General features: G+C 40.7%; 1 protein-coding gene across 1 annotated transcript in view; it reads left to right on the plus strand.

The window, feature by feature from the left end:
* Positions 1-18,719, plus strand: part of DNAH5 (dynein axonemal heavy chain 5) — a 248,666-nt gene that overhangs the window by 213,169 nt on the left and 16,778 nt on the right. The window contains exons 71-76 of the mRNA XM_050793010.1: positions 3,832-4,077; positions 6,356-6,575; positions 7,920-8,125; positions 8,746-8,949; positions 10,809-11,024; positions 16,761-16,973. Of these exons, the coding sequence (XP_050648967.1) occupies positions 3,832-4,077; positions 6,356-6,575; positions 7,920-8,125; positions 8,746-8,949; positions 10,809-11,024; positions 16,761-16,973 (1,305 nt within the window). The remainder of the gene's footprint in view (positions 1-3,831; positions 4,078-6,355; positions 6,576-7,919; positions 8,126-8,745; positions 8,950-10,808; positions 11,025-16,760; positions 16,974-18,719) is intronic.

An 18,719-nucleotide genomic window follows, 5' to 3' on the forward strand; every position in this document is an offset into this window, starting at 1 on the left:
TGCCTGGGACAGAGGAGAGGGTCATGGGCCAAGGTTTATACCTGTTGCATGAGGTGAATCATCTAACATGGTTTGTTAGTTTTTGCACTGCTGTAAATAAATACCTGGCACTGGGTAATTTATAAAGAAAAGAGGTTTCATTGGCTCATGGTTCTGCAGGTTGTACAGGAAGCATGGGGCTGGCATCTGCTCAGCTTCTGGTGAGGCTTCAGGAAACTTTCAATCATGGCAGAAGGTGCAGGAGGAGCTGGCATGTCACATGGCGAGAGCCAGAGCAAGAGAGCGTGGGGAGATGCTGCATACTTTCAAACAACCAGATCTGGGAAGAACTCACTCACTATCATGAGTACAGCACCAAGCCATTCTGTGGGACTCATCTCTATAAGCCAAACACCCCCCACCAGGCCCCACCTCCATCCCTGGGGATTACAGTTCAACATGAGATTTGAAGGGGGCAAACATTCAAACTATATTATTCCTCCCATGGCCCCTCAAATCTCATGTCCTTCTCACACTGCAAAATTCAATCATCTCTTCCTAATCATCCCCCAAAGTCTTGTCACAGCATCAAGTCCAAAGTCCTAAGTCTCTCTGAGACTCATCTCCTCCCACCTATGAGCCTGTAAAATCAAAACAAATTATTTCCTCCCAAGATACAATGGTAGTAAGGCATATTTTCATTCCAGGAGGGAGAAATTGGCCAAAAGAAATGACTAGTAGGCCCTATGCAAGTCTGAAGCACAGCAGGGCAGTCCTTAAATCTTGAATCTCCAAAATAATTTCCTTTGACTCCATGTCCTGCATCCAGGGCACACTGGTGCAAGGGATGGGCTCCCAAGACTTTGGGAAGATGGGGAGACTGAGTGATGCCTGGAATTATTGTCCTACTGGCCCGGTGAGATAATGCAGGGTGTTGGGTTGAAGTTGAGGTAAAGAAGATGAGAAATGTGCTCTTTCTAATGCACGCATGTGTGATTTCAGATCCATGCCTACTGCAGTGGGGCCTTACCTGGGGTTGCTGAGCATCCTTGCATATTACGTATTTGCCCCATAGACTCATTACATCCCTTAGGCTTACAGCCAATTTGAACCATGACGGTGACCCTATTTAAGAATATCCCTTCCCAGGAACTGGAATTATGACGAAAGGTCCTTTCTCCAGATATAAGTGAGGCAGCCTTCCCTGTTGTTATCTGTTCCAGAGGTTGGCAAAGTAGGGCCTGCCAACAACATTTGGCCCACTGTCTGTTTATGTTCAGCTGGCTACTTAAGAATTATATTTTTAAATACCTGAAAAAAATCACCAGAAGACTAATATTTTGTGATAAGTGAAGACTGTATAACATTCACACTTCAGTGTCCCTAACATTTTATTGGAACATAACCATGCTTTTTATTTGTGTGCCTATGACTGCTTTTCTGCAACAATGGCAGAGTTGAGTTGCAATAGAGATGATTTGGCCACCAAAGTCTAAAATATTTACCATCTGGCCCCTCAGTATTCTAGCATGTTAACTCAGGGCTTGGATGATAATACCTGAACTGGGTCAATGCTGAGTTATATGGCAGAATTGGCCATATTGAGACCTTTGCTACCCTGGGGTAGAAAGTGCTTGAATCTTGATGAGTTGCACTGTAGAGATGCTGCAGTGATGGCGGTACATGTGGCTGAGAAACCGCTGCAACTGTGGAATGCCTCCGTGTCCAGCTTTTGAAGTCCTTCCTGATCACAGGACTCCCTGCTTTGGTGACTGTGACTGAATGTGCACATGGAGTAGACATTTGGGGAAGTCAAAGAACATGGCAGTCAAACTTATCAAACACCTGCCAGAGGCTGTAGAAAAATATGTAAGTTTTTATATGCAAGGTAGAGATTTAGATATTGGATCTGCCCAACCTAGAAAAAGTATTGAGAGGCATGAAAATAAATAGCACCCTGTGCCTCAAGTTCAACTGGACTGAAATTCACCTCCTCAAAACCTCCCAGCCACTGAACTAATAAAGAGGAAGGTTGGAAGGTGTGAGCCTCTTTGTGGGTGAGGAGCCGAGGTGCTGTTAGTCATTTCATTGCCAGTGGCCTAGTCCTGTCAAAGAGGGCCTGACCACCATTTCTTGTTCCTTTGGGAAACCAGGTAGAGGTCCTTCCCCAAAGCCATCTAGAAATAGTTGCCAAGGCAGGAAATCCTGTGTATTCTACAAAGTTGGCATGCCTCTTAATCTGCCATTGGTATGGGGGAATGGACTTTATGAGGAGGATTATGACTTTACAAGAAGGAGAAGAGATCCACAGTAAAATGGCCCAGCTGTTTCTGCATTAGCTGGTCTGAGTTAGGGAATGTGAACGCTCCTCTTTTTGTGTTTTGCACTCTCATGAGGAAGATGGACATTTCATGATGACCAAGTTTCAGACACCCTTTCCCTGGCTATACGAACGATGAAGCTTGCGTGAGAAGTCTCCACACACCAGGTGGAATCAGAAAGTAGGACCAAGCCAGTCATTCAACAGTCTAGACTCATGTGGCACCCATTTTACCTCTCTTACCAAGCTACGAGAGGACATAGTAAGCCAGGAGAGTCCTCTGTGGTGGCCACTTCTCTTTCATTGTAACCCACAAAGAAGGCAAACACGAGTGGGAAACATCACACCAATTTGTAAGCTCAGATGCTTGGGGTACATTTTGAGGATGAATAGGGGATAGCAAGATATTGAAGATGAGGGATGAGCCCACATTACTGGCTGAAAATCAAACTCTGATGTTTTAAAGTCAAGGATGATGACTGAACCAGCTCTGGCTCCCGTTTGGTCCAGGTCTATCTGAAACCTGTCTGATTCAAGGGAAGCTCCATCTGAAGCTGTTTTGTGTTTCTATGGGAATTGGAGTGGGGAGGCTCACCTGCCTAGCCCTTGGGAGAGTTACAGGTCATGTTGCACCCATGCCTAAGTTATGATTTTTGTGGGGAATGCTGCTGGGGAGAGAAACTTGGGTTTTACCCGTCTAAGGTGGAAGAAGATCACACGAATAGGAGGAAAAATGTTTTTGAGGGAATTTAATTATTTAGAAGGCAGAGAATATAGACTAAGGGTCGTATTCACAATACCATTTGTTGAAAAATAAATTATAACACTTTCACCTCATTTGAAAAAGGAATTTGTTGTTACCAGAATGTGTTTCTATGGTTGTAATAAAGTTGACAAAATCTGTGATATTTTGAGTATGGATTTCGTTCAAAACAAAATTAATAGTAAAGGGATGAGCCAAATATGGGAAGGAACGACGACAATGATGAGGAGAGAGAATATGAATTAAATCTTTAAAAACTCATTCATTCATTCATTCATTCATTCATTCAACAAATATCCAATACATTTCATGCAAGTAGTCACTCAGTAATTATCTATTTGATCAGTACCCATTACATTGCAGGTATTGTGTTGCTTACTTTATTATTTACATGCATAAATATTTGCCTTAGAGCATCCTAAACAATAGTTTCCCAGTATTTTTGTTTTCTGGTGTAGCAGGAAGCAACCAGTGTATTGAAACGGGTTTCAGACCAGGGGTCATACAACTTTGGTTCTTTTATTTGTACTGATTTTTGTACTGTAACTTTGGTCTGATTTTGTACTGAGTAAGCAACACAGTCTTCCCACCTACAGAATGGAGATATAAACAAACAAATATGACAAAACAGTCTCTACCCTGTTTCCCTGACAGGGTTACTGTGGACATCATTGAGATCATTACAAAACTGAATTTTGGAAACTATACTACATTATCCACATGAAACAGTTGGAACGGCTTTTGCTGACTTGTGTGCTGTTTTTGGCAGGCCCGCAAGTACATCGTGGACTCCATGGGAGAAAAATATGCCGAAGGTGTTATTCTAGACTTGGAAAAGATGTGGGAGGAATCTGATCCACGGACGCCACTCATCTGTCTCCTGTCTATGGGCTCAGACCCCACAGATTCCATCATTGCCTTGGGGAAGAGATTAAAAATAGAAACCTGTTATGTGTCCATGGGCCAGGGCCAGGAGGTCCATGCTCGGAAGCTCTTGCAGCACACCATGGCGAACGTAAGGCTGAGTGTCTACTTTTGTGCTGTTCGTATTACAGATTATGGAATAGCAATGCAGAAGAAAAATACAAATCATTAGGAGTTTAAATTTACATGCTGCCTGCTGTTTACTAAACAGCATTTTTTTAAAAAAAATTTAAGCTAACATTAAAACTTTTGAGGCAATGTGGCAAATAAATCAACTACCCAAGGATAGCAAAGTGGATGGTATACTCAGTAGGTTGAAAACAAAACATTTAATGCAGAGAATGGCAATCCCAAAGAAATGGGATTCTGGGGGTGAAGATGGAACATCGGAGTTCTCACCTAAGAAGTTTAGATCACCTGGGTGTGATGCCTCACAACTTAATCTCAGCACTTTGGGAGGCCAAGGCTAAGGATTGCTTGAGCCCAGGAGTTCAAGACCAGCCTGGGTAATATAGACCCCATCTTTACAAAAAAAAATTAACTGGATGTGGTGGCATGTGCCTGTGGTCCCATCTATGTTGGAGGCTGAGGTGGGAGGATCACTTGATCTGGGAAAGTAGAGGCTGCAGTCACTGCAGTCCAGCCTGGGTGACAGAATGAGACCCTTTCTCAAAAACCAAAACAAAGCAAAATACAAAAGAAGGAATCTCAGGGCAGGATTCACTTCTATGCTGGATAAAAGAGAGAAGCTGAAGTCTTTTTTTAGTTGCTGTGTTTTATATTGAATTTCCTTTTTGTTTTGAATTGTGAATGGTATCAATTGAAATTTTCAAAGGGTAAAGGTTGGATAATTTATTCATCAGTACTGTAAATTTCTGAAGAAAATATAAGGGAAATGTGAAATCTCTAAATTATCAGTTTTACGAGTAACTGCTAAGACTTTAGATCTAATGATTTTTTTTTTTTTTTTTTTTGGAAAGACAACTCATGCTGCTCTAGTCAGTGATCTAAGATGGGTTATAGAAAAACACCTTAAGATTTTGCTCACGCCTGTAATCCCAGCACTTTGTAGATGAGGCGGGCGGATCACAAGGTATAGGAGTACCGAGATTGACGGTGAAAACCCCGTCTACATACAAAAAATTTTGGCTGAGTTGTGGGCGCCAAAGATCCAGCTACTAGGAGGTATAATTCAGGCAAAGAATGGCGTGAACCCGGGAGCTCTTGAGCTTTTTAGTGTGATTCCCGAGGTCGAGATCGCCCACTGCACTCCAGCCTGGGCTACAGAAACCACTTTAAATTAATCTAGGTCAAATCTCAGAAAACAAAAATGTTTAATTGAGACAAGCTATTTTTTTCAGTCCATGCATTTGTTTCAGTATGTAGTATGCCTGTACCAATACTATGTGGTTGCAATCATGAATATAATCAAAGTTAAACATAAAAGGACTTCCAAGTAAAGATGGTTGATTGAAAACATCCATTTAACTCAGATCCCTCCCCAATTTCCATTAAAACTACAATGAAGAAAATTTTTAAAGGCATGAACTCTTAAGGACAGTGACAGAGAGAGTGAAGGCATCATCACTAACATTTAAAAGAGGTTCAAGAAAGTTGAATCCTAAACTAGCATTTAGAGAAAGCTGAGATGCAACCTGATATATACCACATAACTCCCCAAATTCTGCCTGCCTTAATGAAAAATGAGAAGTTGATTTTCTACAGAAGGCAAAACAGGGTCTAGATTGGAGGATACCAGCACACTGAGGAAATGGATGTTTTCAATGAAATCTTTACTTGGAAGAACGATTGCCTGCTGAATTTTGATTACCTGCACTTTCTGCTCCCACATAGTATTGGTACAATCCTAGCATACTAGAGCATACACCCTTTAGAATGTGGAAGAACCTTACCTGGGAATCACACTAAAAAGAGCAAGAGCTTTAGAAAATAATAAGCCATATTTTTTGCCTGAATTATACCTAGATTAATTTAAAGTCTTTCTGTAGCCCACTCAGGCAAAATTGGGGATCTCGTAACAATCGGCTCCTCAATCCGCCTCTCTATAAAATATTTTTGCTAAAATCATCTACAAGATTCAGGTCATAATCTTAAGGCCCGGCTTTTTTTTTTTTTTTTTTTTTTTTTTTGAGACGGAGTCTCGCTCTGTCGCCCAGGCTGGAGTGCAGTGGTCTCTATCTCCTGACCTCATGATCCGCCCGCCTCGGCCTCCCAAAGTGCTGGGATTACAAGCGTGAGCCACTGCGCCCGGCTTAAATTGTAATTACTTAATTACTAAAGAATGTCGTAATTTCGAATTTGGGCGAAACACAAAACCACCTAACTTCCATTTACTGCTGTTGACTTAGGGAGGATGGGCACTTCTGCAGAACTGCCATCTGGGACTTGATTTCATGGATGAGCTGATGGACACAATCATAGAAACTGAGCTTGTACATGATGCATTCCGCCTCTGGATGACCACCGAGGTTCATAAGCAGTTTCCCATTACACTCCTTCAGATGTCCATTAAATTTGCCAACGATCCTCCACAGGGCCTCCGGGCAGGACTGAAAAGAACATATGGTGGTGAGTCCAGAAATACTTCTGAGTCTATAGGAGTTTTCTGTACTTAAATTGTTTTCCTAAAAAAAATTATAAAAGGATTAACTAGGATACGGTTATAGCAAATAGTACTGCTGTTTAACCTGATGGGGAGGTGATGGTCCTCTTTTGTAAATATGCCCCGGCACTGTTAACGAATCAGAGTTCATGATTCCTACCTTCTAGTTTCCTATTTTCCCAGTACTGCCCTATTTAAGCCCATGCTGTTCTCCAGCTAGACATAATTAACATCAAAAATGAACAATTTTGTCATTTATGGTCTCTGTGCTCCATACCTAAAGTAGTACAGTAGTCTCTTCCAAGAGGAGAGTCTGAATTACGGTGATGCCTGCCTGCCTTTCATTAGGGCCATATGTCAGAAGGTAGCTAAGTTAAAAATCCAGTGGCAGCAAACTCAGGCCCAAATGCCCCCATCATGACTGGGGCTGAGGTCGCTCTCTTGGCCGCTGCCTCTTTATGTATGGGATTTGTGGTCATGAAAAGAACATGGAACTTTCAGTCGGAAATCCTGATTCTGGCCCTTGCTGTTGACAATTACTTCGTTCTCTTGGGTGCGAGTCACTCAATCTGAGTTTCAATTTTCTCACATATAAAATAGGGACAAGAGAATCTCTCCAGGAGAATTGAAATAAATTGTAACTAAAATCATGTATTTCATAACCATAATAAATATAATTATTGTATTTCAATCCGGAAAACCTGCAAAGAGACTTCTGGGGAGTTGTTAACAAGGCTGAAATTCCTGCCAATCCATAAGACAATGTGGGGATAAAACAGAGGTGGAAGGATAATGGCAGTAAAAGAAAATAAATAAATCTAATTATATATACAATATAGTATATGCATATGTATCAATCATTATTATTTGGAGCATGTACTCAGGTGCAAAGGGCTTCTATATATACTATCTTAATTAATATCAAATTAGTTAAAAGTATGTGCCCCAAGAATATGCTCAAAACAACAGTAATAATAATAGAGTAGTAGTTACAGTAATAGCGGCAGAATTTGTTTAACTGTCGTTACCTTTCCATCTTGATTTTGCCCTCATATGATCTTGCTAGATTGGCATGAACTTGACCCATGTTAGCAAGCTCCTCCTCTCCCCAAAGTCTCTTTGAAGATTTTTCAGAAAGAAATGGCCTCTGGGCACCCAAAAGTTAAATTATTATTGTCACTCGAGTGTCATAAAAATAATCCAAAGTAAGTGAATTTTAATATCAGGGACTTACAAAAATGATTACTTTTAAAAGTAGTAGAAAAGACATTTGAGAGATGATACATTTTTCACCCAACTGACCACAACAGGTGTGAGCCAAGACCTGCTGGATGTGACCTCCGGGTCCCAGTGGAAGCCCATGTTGTACGCAGTGGCTTTCCTGCACTCCACCGTCCAGGAGAGGCGCAAGTTCGGTGCCCTGGGGTGGAATATCCCCTATGAATTTAACCAGGCGGACTTTAATGCCACTGTGCAGTTCATCCAAAACCACTTGGATGACATGGATGTCAAAAAGGTACTGCTGTGCGTGCTGCCTCGTGCCTCTGGTGGCTGTGGGCTTGGGCCATCAAGCTCACAGGACCTCCTAGCTTTGGGGTAAATTATATAAGAGAATTTGCTGTGCTTGCAAAGTCATCTTGAAGTCATAGCAATTTGGGTCACACTTGCCTCTTGGTTTCAGGAAATATTGGTCAAATTTTGATTATTATTTTATTTCTCAAAGGCAAGTTGACATTCCAAAGACAGCCTCAAGGGGCCTGTTGTCAGAGGGTGTGGGTGGGGAAACTTGTTCTTCAAAATCCTAAAAAATGAAAATGGGAGTCCAGATTAGTTTGAAGTGTGTGCTTTCTAAAGAACTGCCTCAATAAGCTCAAAAGCAAACACTATTTTCTATTTATATTGAAGTATGAAAACATACGAATGCATCAAGGAAGGCTATTTCAAATCATGGACATGAGCATTGAGTAACTACTCTTCTTTACCTTTTTACTTTTCTTTCTGCACTTTCTCTTTGCAGTACTGAGGAAGAATGCCTGACTAAATGTTGTTGAAAGTGAATACATGGGTGTGACTTGGCAGGGAAATAATAATGCAACGGTAGTCAGTTCTACATAATTATTCTATCAATTGTCCCAGGGCGTCTCCTGGACCACCATCCGCTACATGATAGGAGAGATTCAATATGGAGGCAGAGTCACTGACGACTATGATAAGAGATTGTTGAACACATTTGCTAAGGTTTGGTTCAGTGAAAATATGTTTGGACTAGATTTCAATTTTTACCAAGGATACAACATTCCAAGATGCAGCACAGTGGATAACTATCTTCAATATATCCAGGTTTGTCAACTTCAGAATTTTATGCATAGAGCAAGTATCTGTAGCCATTTGAGTTTTGGGTATTAATTATACTCTCTGTGTTGCTTTTACCATAAATTTTAATGGTGATATATACTAATGCTTTTGCTGTGAAGGCTTTCTTTGTATTTTTATACTCAATGGATGATTAAAATGTTTATGTTTGTTCTGAGTGTGTGTTTTGTGTGAATCGTGTTTCCATCTTCCTCTTTTTTAATGCCCTAGGGAGGAATTTTCTTTGAGGAAGATGATAGATTAGGGAGATTTAGAACTAGGAGACCTACACAAATCACCTGGAGTTCTCTGTCTGTGAAACTTCGGCTGCCACAGCAGTAGGGCAAAGGCAGCTTCTCGACCCAATTTGTCTGTTTTCCAATCCATTTGACTAATCCCATGACATCTGCTCCTTAACCCTGGCCTAATGGACAGGCTTAAGGATATGTCCAGGAAGCTGCTTTGTGTAAGAGCTTCCTCCAAGACAGAGTTTCTCAACCTTGGCACTATTGACATTCAGGGTTGGATCATTCTCTGTCATAGGGGGCTGGCCTGTGCTGTTTAGCAGCATCCCTGGCCTCTGTCCACGGGATGCCAATAACAACCCCCTACCCAGTTGCAAGAACCAAAAATGCCTCCTGAAATTGCCAAATGTGCCCTGGGGGGGCAAAATTGTCCCTGGTTGAGAAGCACTGACATAAGAAGGAATAGGTAGATTTCTACAGGCAGTTTGGGAATACGTAGGGAAAAAATTCTGATTTTTAAGGTGACTGCGTCCTCTTTCTCTATACCTAAAATTCATTATATCATTATTTAGTCATCTCTTTGGCCTCTAAGATTTATCTCAGAGTAAACAAACTAAAACATAACAGCCCCAGAGAGCTAAATTTATCAGTATATTTACATGTTTTTTGATATATGAATGTAATGAGTTTATCATATATTACCACCTCTGCACTTTTATTAATTCAAATCAACAAATATATTTGTCTTACTGCACTGCATGTATCTTTAAATCATCAGCACTGAATAGGAAAAGTGGCCATGAAGGTATAAATTTAGGGGTGCCTGTACATATATTTTTTATATAACCCCATCTCACAGTGCATTTGAGGTAGCTCATAAGAAGACATTATGCAAGAGGGAATAAAATGAGGGAGAGGAAGGGAGGGAAATATGAGTATGACAATAATTAAGTTAAGGATAAGATTCATACATAGAAATATGTGTCAAATTGTCAGTAAATTGTCCTTTTTTTCGAACAGTCGGGGGATCTTTTTGCCTGCTTCTCCTGCTTCTGCCTGTGTCCCACACATCTCTGTCTCTGTTTTTTCTCTCTGACTCTGTTGCTTTCTCAGTTTATCTCTTTTCCTAGTCTGTCTTTTTCCTTGGGAGAGTACAAGTCCCACCTGCTGCCTTTATTTGGACCATGATTACTAGAGCTGTCATTTCCTGGTTTCTTCTAAACATAATAACCATTAGCTATACAACATTGATTTGGACAACTGGTTTGAATTCAGTTAGACCATCAGAAAGCAAAACACGAATCCACAACTCCCTTTCTATCTCGCATGTTGTGTAACAAGACAGTCTCTCTCTGATTCAGTTTTATTTGAGGTGCAGGTTGTAAAGAGCCGTGAACCTAGTGTCTGTTCCTCAATGTTAATTGGCTTTTAAAGGAAACTTTTGATTATTTTCTGGGGAAATTATCAAGGTTTGTAACTTGACACCAATAAGACTTAAGTCAATGCATATCCTCATAAAAGCATTTTTGTTTCCCAAGATAGTGAAATTTAGACGGTGCTTATGTTGGCAGTCTGTACTTACCTGAGGTGTTTGTTGTTCAGAGTTTGCCTGCCTACGACAGCCCTGAGGTGTTTGGGCTGCACCCCAATGCTGACATCACCTATCAGAGCAAGCTGGCCAAGGGCGTGCTGGACACCATCCTAGGCATCCAACCCAAGGACAGCTCTGGTGGAGGGGATGAGACCCGGGAAGCGGTGGTGGCCCGGCTGGCTGATGATATGCTGGAGAAGCTGCCCCCAGACTATGTCCCCTTTGAAGTGAGTTGATGAAATTCTAACAAAATGTCAGCTGGGGTTGGATAGCTTTGGTTGGGAGAGTGAGGAAGAAGAAAGGAGGGCAAAAAATAATTTTCCTGAAATTAAAAAATATTCTTTTAAAAACCAGCTTCTTAAAGAACCAGATAAAGAAGTTTTTGCATCCGTGAATGTAATGTAATCTTATATATATAAACCATATATACATATATAAACCTTATATATAAAAACAATATATAAACCATAAGGAAACCTGTTGAGAATGTTAATAGTTATGATTGATTTACAAGTGTGTACTGATGGGTTAGGACTGCTTTTCTGAACCTTCCCTGAGGTACTTTACATTGCATTTGTTCAAAAGAAAGCGAAGTATTATTAAAACGCCTGATTATTAAAAAATACACTTTATGTAGTTTAATGTACACCTTAAAATTCAGGCCTTCTTTATTTCAGAGCGTCTACATGTATATCATTACTTCTGCAGCTTCTTCATCTCACAAGTTTTGGAAATTGGTATTTTTAGTATATAAGCAGTTTCTAAGCAAATTTATGATGATGAAAGTTAATTTTGACATCTTTTTAAATTGCATTAATGTTTTTAAATTTTTTTCATGAATTATTGGGGTATAGGTGGTATTTGGGTACATGAGTAAATTCTTTAGTGGTGATTTGTGAGGTATTGGTGCACCCATCACCTGAGCAGTATACAATGCACCATATTTGTAATCTTTCATTCCTGCCTCCCTCACATTCTTCCCCCCAAGTCCCAAAGTCCATTATATCATTCTTATGCCTTTGTGTCCTCATAGCTTAGCTCCCACTTATCAGTGAGGACACATGATGTTTGGTTTCCCATTCCTGAGTTACTTCACTTAAGATAATAGTCCTCAATCTCATCCAGATCGCTGCAAATGCTGTTAATTCATTCCTTTTAATGGCTGAGTAGTATTCCATCATATATACACACACACAGACACACACACACACATATATATATGTGGTATACATACATACTGCAATTTCTTTATACATTCATTGATTGATGGGCATTTGGGTTGGTTCCATGATTTTGCAATTGTGAATTGTGCTGCTATAAACATGCATGTGCAAGTATCTTTTTTGTAGAATAACTTCTTTTCCTCTGGGTAGATACCCAGTAGTGGGATTGCTGGATCAAATGGTAGTTTTACTTTTTAAAGGAATCTTGACAGTTTTCCATAGTGGCTGTACTAGTTTACATTCTCACCAGTGGCATAGAAGCATTCCTTTGTCACTGCATCCATGCCAACATCTACTGTTTTTTGATTTTTTGATTATAGCCATTCTTGCAGGAGTAAGGTGTTATCGCGTTGTGGTTTTGATTTGCATTTCCCTGATCATTAGTGATGTTGAGCATTTTTCTCATATGTTTGTTGGCCACTTGTATATCTTCTTTTGAGAATTGTCTGTTCATATCCTTAGCCCACTTTTGGATGTGATTGTTTGTTTTTCTCTTACTGATTTGTTTGAGTTCTTTGTGATTCTGGATATTAGTTCTTTGTCAGATGTATAGATTGTGAAGATTTTTCTCCCACTCTGTGGGTTGTTTGCTCACTGTGCTGACTGTTCCTTTCACCATGCAAAAGCTCTTTAGTTCAATTAGGTGCCAAGTATATATCTTTGTTGTTATTGCATTTGCTTTTGAGTTCTTGGTCATGAAATCCTTGCCTAAACTAATGTCTAGAAGGGTTTTTCCAATGTTATTGTCTAGAATTTTTATAGTTTCAAGTCTTAGATTTAAGTCCTTAATCCATCTTGAGTTGATTTTTGTATAAGGTGAGAGATGAGGGTCCAGTTTTATTCTTATACATGTGGCTAGCTAATTATTCCATCACCATTTTTAAAAAAGGGTGTCCTTTCCCCACTTTAGGTTTTTGTTTGCTTTGTCAACGTTCAGTTGGCTGTAAGTATTTGGGTTTATTTCTGGGTTCTCTGTTCTATTCAATTGGTCTATGTGCCTGTTTTTACACCAGTACCATGTTGTTTTGGAGACTATGGCCTTATAGTATAGTTTGAAATCAGGTAGTATGATGCCTCCTGATTTGTTCTTTGTGCTTAGTCTTGCTTTGGCTATGCAGGCTCTTTTGTGGTTCCATATGAATTTTAGAATTTTTGTTTCTCATTCTTTGAAGAATGATGGTGGTATTTTGATGGGGATTGCATTGAATTTGTAGATTGCTTTTGGCAGCGTGGTCATTTTCACAATATTGATTCTACCCATCCATGAGCACGGGATGGGTTTCCATTTTTTTGTGTTGTCTGTGATTTCTTTCAGCAGTGTTTTGTAGTTTTCCGACTTCTTGGTTAGGTATATTCCTAAGTATTCTATTTTTTTGCAGCTATTGTAAAAGGGGTTACATTCTTGATTTGATTCTCCACTTGGTCACTGTTGGTAGAGAAGAGCTACTGATTTGTGTATATTAATCTTGTATCCAGAAACTTTGTTGAATTCTTTTATCAGTTCCAGGAGCTTTCTGGGGGAGTCTTTAGAGTTTTCAAGGTAAATGATCATATCGTCAGCAAGCAGTGACAGTTTGACTTCCTCTTTACTGATTTGGATGCCCTTTATTTCTTTCTCTTGACTGATTGCTCTGGCTAGGACTTCCAGTACTATGTTCAAGAGGAGTGGTGAGAGTGGACATCCTTGTCTTGTTCTGGTTCTCAGAGGAAATGCTTTCAACTTTTCCCCATTCAATATTATGTTGGTTGTGGGTTTGTCATAGATGGCTTTTATTACACTGAGGTATGTCCCTTGTATGGTGATTTTTTGAGAGTTTTAATCATAGAGAGATGCTGGATTTCGTTGAATGCTTTTTCTGCATCTATTGGGATGATCATGTGATTTTTGTTTTTAATTCTGCTCATTTATTAACTTGTGTATGTTAAACCATTCCTGCATCCCTGGTATGAAAGCCACTTGATCATGGTGGATTATCTTTTTGATATGTTGTTGGATTCAGTTAGCTGGTATTTTGTTAAGGATTTTGGCATCTATGTTCATCAAGGGTATCAGTCTGTAGTTTTCTTTTTTGGGTATGTCCTTTACTGATTTTGGTATTAGGGTTATGCTAGCTTCATAGAATGAATTAGGGAGGGTTTCTTCTTTCTCTATCTTGTAGAATAGTGTCAAAAGGATTGGTACCAATTCTTTGAATATCTAGTAGAATTCTGCTATGAATCCTTCTGGTCTTGGACTTTTTTATGTTGGTAATTTTAAAATTACCATTTCAATCTCACTACCTGTTATTGGTCTGTTCAGGGTTATCTAATTCTTCCTGATGAAAGCTAGAAGGGCTGTATTTTTCCAGGAATTTATCCATCTCTTCTGGGTTTTCTGGTTTATGTGTGTAAAGGTGTTCATAGTAGCCTTGAATGATCTCTTGTATTTCAGTGGTGTCAGTTGCAATATTGCCTGTTTTGTTTCTTAGTGAGGTTATTTGGATTTTTTCTCTTCTTTTCTCAGTGAATCTTGCTAATAGTCTATCAATTTTATTTATCTTTTCAAATAACCAGCTTTTTCTTTCATTTACCTTTTGTATTGCTTTGTTTTGTTTCAATTTCATTTAGTTCTGCTCTGATCTTGGTTATTTCCTTTCTTCTGCTGGGTTTGAGTTTGGTTTCTTCTTGTTTCTCTAGTTCCTTGAGGTGTGACATTAGAATGTCAATTTTTATCATATTACCAGAGTTGGTTTTCTGGTTCCTTCTCATTTGGGTAGGCTGTGTCAGAGGGAAGGTCTTAGGCTGAAGGCTGTTGTTCAGATTCTTTTGTCCCACAGGGAGTTCCCTTGATATAGTAGTCTCCCCCTTTTCCTATGGATGTGGCTTCCTTTGAGCCGAGCTGCAGTGATTGTTGTCTCTCTTCTGGGTCTAGCCACCCAGCAAGGCTCTGGGCCGTTACTAGGGGTTGTCTGCCCAGAGTCTAGTGATGTGAACATTGTCTGTGGGTCTCACAGCTGTGGATAGCGACATTTGTTCTGGTGGAGTTGGTGGTGGAGTGCAATGGTGATTTAATGCTCTGTTTTTGTGTTGGTTGACCTCCTGCTGGGAGGTGGTGCTTTCCAGAGAGCATCAGCTGTGGTAGTATGAAGAGAAACCGGCAATGGGCGGGGCCCTAGAACTCCCAAGATTATATGCCCTTTGTCTGCCGCTACCAGGGTGGGCAGGGAAGGACCACGGGGGGGGGGGGGGCGGGGGCAAGGCTAGGTGTGTCTAAGCTCAGCCTCTCATTGGGCTTGTCCTGCTGTGCCTACTTCAGTTTCTTCAGTGGGGGTGTGTGTTCAGGAGAGGAGGCTCTCTCTTTCCCTCTTCTGCAGTTGGGGCATTCACAGTATTTGGGGTGTCTCCTGGGTCCTGCAGGAGCAGTCTGCCTCCTTCACAGAGTCTGTGAGTCCTCTTGGGATTGCTGCTTTGTTCTTGCAGTCGATCCGGAGCTAATGTTCACAATGCAAGCCTCTGAACACTGCTCTGTCCGTCCGAGTCAGAGCTGCAATCTAGTCTTGCCTCTGTCCCCCAATTGTTTTATTTTTTGACATCTTAATGAGTATTGTGGAAAGAGTTACCCTGATAGTATTTTTTTAAATCTTCAATTATCCTTTGAGTTACAAACAATTCAATTATGTATGCACTCACAAAAATTTTAAAAAATATTTACAAAACAAATAAAATAAAAAAATAAAACTATTTGATTAAACCAAGAGTAAGAGGTAGCTGATTTTCCATAGTTTTAAGAGATGACCTGGACAATCAATTGGTTCTTCTAGCACAGAACCACCCTATTTCTTTGTATTTTTCCCTTTCGTACCTCATTTCAAGAGGAATCCTGTAGCATTTTGTGTCTTCTGTACCCCCACTGTTTTCTACTGAGCAGGCTACTAATTTTGGCTGCTAATACTACAGACTGAACTTAAGGACCTTTAGTTAAGGGGATAATGTCCCTGGAATAACCTCTGATCACTTGCTTGGAGAAAAATCAATACTGTTGTCAGCTTTGATAAGCACTCTTCATTATAGGATCAGGAAAGGCGTCATTCATGTCTAACAGGGGTTGAAATATTTAGGAAACGACAAAAATGTCTAAAAATAGAATGATAACTACGTAAATAAACATGGTAAGTAGCAGGAGTTAGAAGAGTCTCCGTCCTTTTGCTGAATTTGTAGTGCTACCTTAAGTTATAGCAACTCGGCCAAGCACAATATCTGATACATAGAAGACTCTGGATAAATACTTGCAGGATGATAATGAATGGATGTGGGGTAGATGGTTGCTTTGATGAAAGAAACAGGAAGCTCTTAAAAGAGAATTCTGGTTTCTTGAGACAGCCAGCAGAATGGCTGTGTGTGTGTACATGTCTGCTTGTGTGTGTCCACATGTGGGTTTGAAAGAGCTCAGATTGGCAGAAAGGGAGTTTCCCAATAAGTGCATTTGCTCTTTAGAAGACTACATGGTTGTGGTCATGCAATTTACATTCTTCTGTGAATTCATGGCTGCCTGTTCCTTCCCACATGGCATGAAAATTCGGGCTGGTCATCTAACAGATACTTTTTTCTGTTTTCTTTTTTCTTTTTGCCATGCAATAAAATAGAAGCTTATTATTTATGGAATAGTAAGAATTCAGATCTGTTCAGAGGCCCCAGGGCACAAGGTCTGTAAAATCCTTAGTAGCTAATTGTTAACATGTGCTTTGAATGTCTCCATGGCAGGTAAAAGAGAGGCTGCAGAAGATGGGGCCATTCCAGCCTATGAACATTTTCCTCAGGCAGGAAATAGACAGGATGCAAAGGGTACTCAGCCTTGTCCGCAGCACCCTCACTGAGCTGAAACTGGCTATTGATGGCACCATCATCATGAGTGAAAATCTGCGAGATGCGCTGGATTGCATGTTTGATGCTAGAATCCCTGCTTGGTGGAAAAAAGTATGTATAAGCCTGCTGTTATTCTGCCTGTTCACCTGTTGTTGTGAAGAGTTGTAATTGGCAAGTGGAAAGCATCGAAGGATAATTTACTCAACATGGTTCTTTTGCATAGGGACTAAGCCCCTTACGACCCTGTACTTTTAGACCATAGGTAGGGAAGGAAGTTTTTTTTAAGCAAATACCACGGATCAGGTTCTCTGCTAGGACATTTTACATGCATTATTTTACTTAAATTTTGTATTTTATTGCTCTTATTTTACAGATGAGAAACTCAAGGTTTGGACAGGTTACGTCTTTTCTCAGATTACACATCTAAGTAGCCAGAGAATCAGAATTTGAACCCAAGCCCCTGGACTCCAAAGCCCATGATGTTGGTTTCATAGAAGAAAACTTGCCCCCTACCCTCACCCTCACATCAAAAGTCACACCAAAAAGAAAAAAAAAAAGTTTCTGCTATATGCTGTTGAAATGGGAGGAGTTCCCTTATCCCCCTCACAGGGCATGTGACGGGGTGTGGCTCGGTTTTCCGTGCCCTGCTGCTCAAATCCCTAGTGGGAGCATGCAGAGGGGCAGGTCGTGGGGACCGTTTTGGCGCTCCAACCCCATGGCAGTGTCTAGGGTTGAGTGTTTACAGCTCCCGAACAGGCGTGTGTTACAGTGCGCTCTTTCAGTTTTGCCATCTGCAGGTGGCTCACGTTAATCAGCTCAATTAGACCCTCTTCCTTATGGCAAGGACAGAGGGCTTTCTGTATCCTGGGTTCTTGCCCTAGTGTACTGGAAAAATTGGCTCATATGTGGGCTTAGAGGTTGGGTGCAAGGTTTTATTAAGTGATGGAAGTTGCTCTCAGCAAGGTGGAGGGGGAGCCAGAAGGGGGATGGAGTGGGAAGGTGGTCTTCCCCTGGAGTTGGGCCACCCAGTGGCTGCACTCTTCTCTGACCGTGCCTGAGCAAATTCCATGTCATCCTGCTGTCAGTGGTGTTTGTTGGTCCTGCCAGTATCTGCTGGTGTCTGTCAGTGTGCTCCTCTGCGCTTCTGCTCCTCTTGACATCCAGCCACTTGTGTGTGTGTCCACTATGGTCTCTTGGGTTTATATGAGCACAGGATGGGGGACATGGTGGACCAGAGTGGTCTTGGAAAATGCAACATTTGGGCATGAAAACAATAGTGCCTGTTCTCACTTAGGTCTGTGGGCACAAGCCTGAGGGTGGAACCTTCGCCAGGGACTGTGGCCTTCTCTACCCAGCACTTCCCTGCCCCCCTCCAGTATCACTGTATCTGTAAATATAGTATGTAGTATGTATATATCAAACTCAGCGGATAAGAATTTAACAGCATGCTCACTGGTTACTTGTTAGTAATTGTGCTAAAGACAGATACAGTTTTAAGGAATAATTTTTCACTTGGAAAAGTAAAATGAGTTCCTGAGTGTCTTTGTAAGTAGGAAAATAAGTGTATTTTAGTAGAGGACATTTGAAGGGATGGAGCCTAAATGGTATTCTTCTCTTTGTTCTGTATTTGTGTGTGTGTGTGTGTATGTGCGCGTGCAATGTGTATGCATATGCACACCCATGTTATGGGGAGATGTAAGTGAAGTTGCTAAGATTAATTATGGTGGAAAAATACATAGGAAAAGAGTAGGAGGTGGTGTCTTCTATAACCTATTTCTTGAGGAAATCTGGATCTGCCCCATGGCTTCCTTTCCATCTGACTCCTGCCATAGTCTGGGGGCCTCCACACCCACAGCG

Source organism: Macaca thibetana, chromosome 6, assembly GCF_024542745.1.
Source record: "Macaca thibetana thibetana isolate TM-01 chromosome 6, ASM2454274v1, whole genome shotgun sequence".
NCBI classification, from domain to species: Eukaryota; Metazoa; Chordata; class Mammalia; order Primates; family Cercopithecidae; genus Macaca; species Macaca thibetana.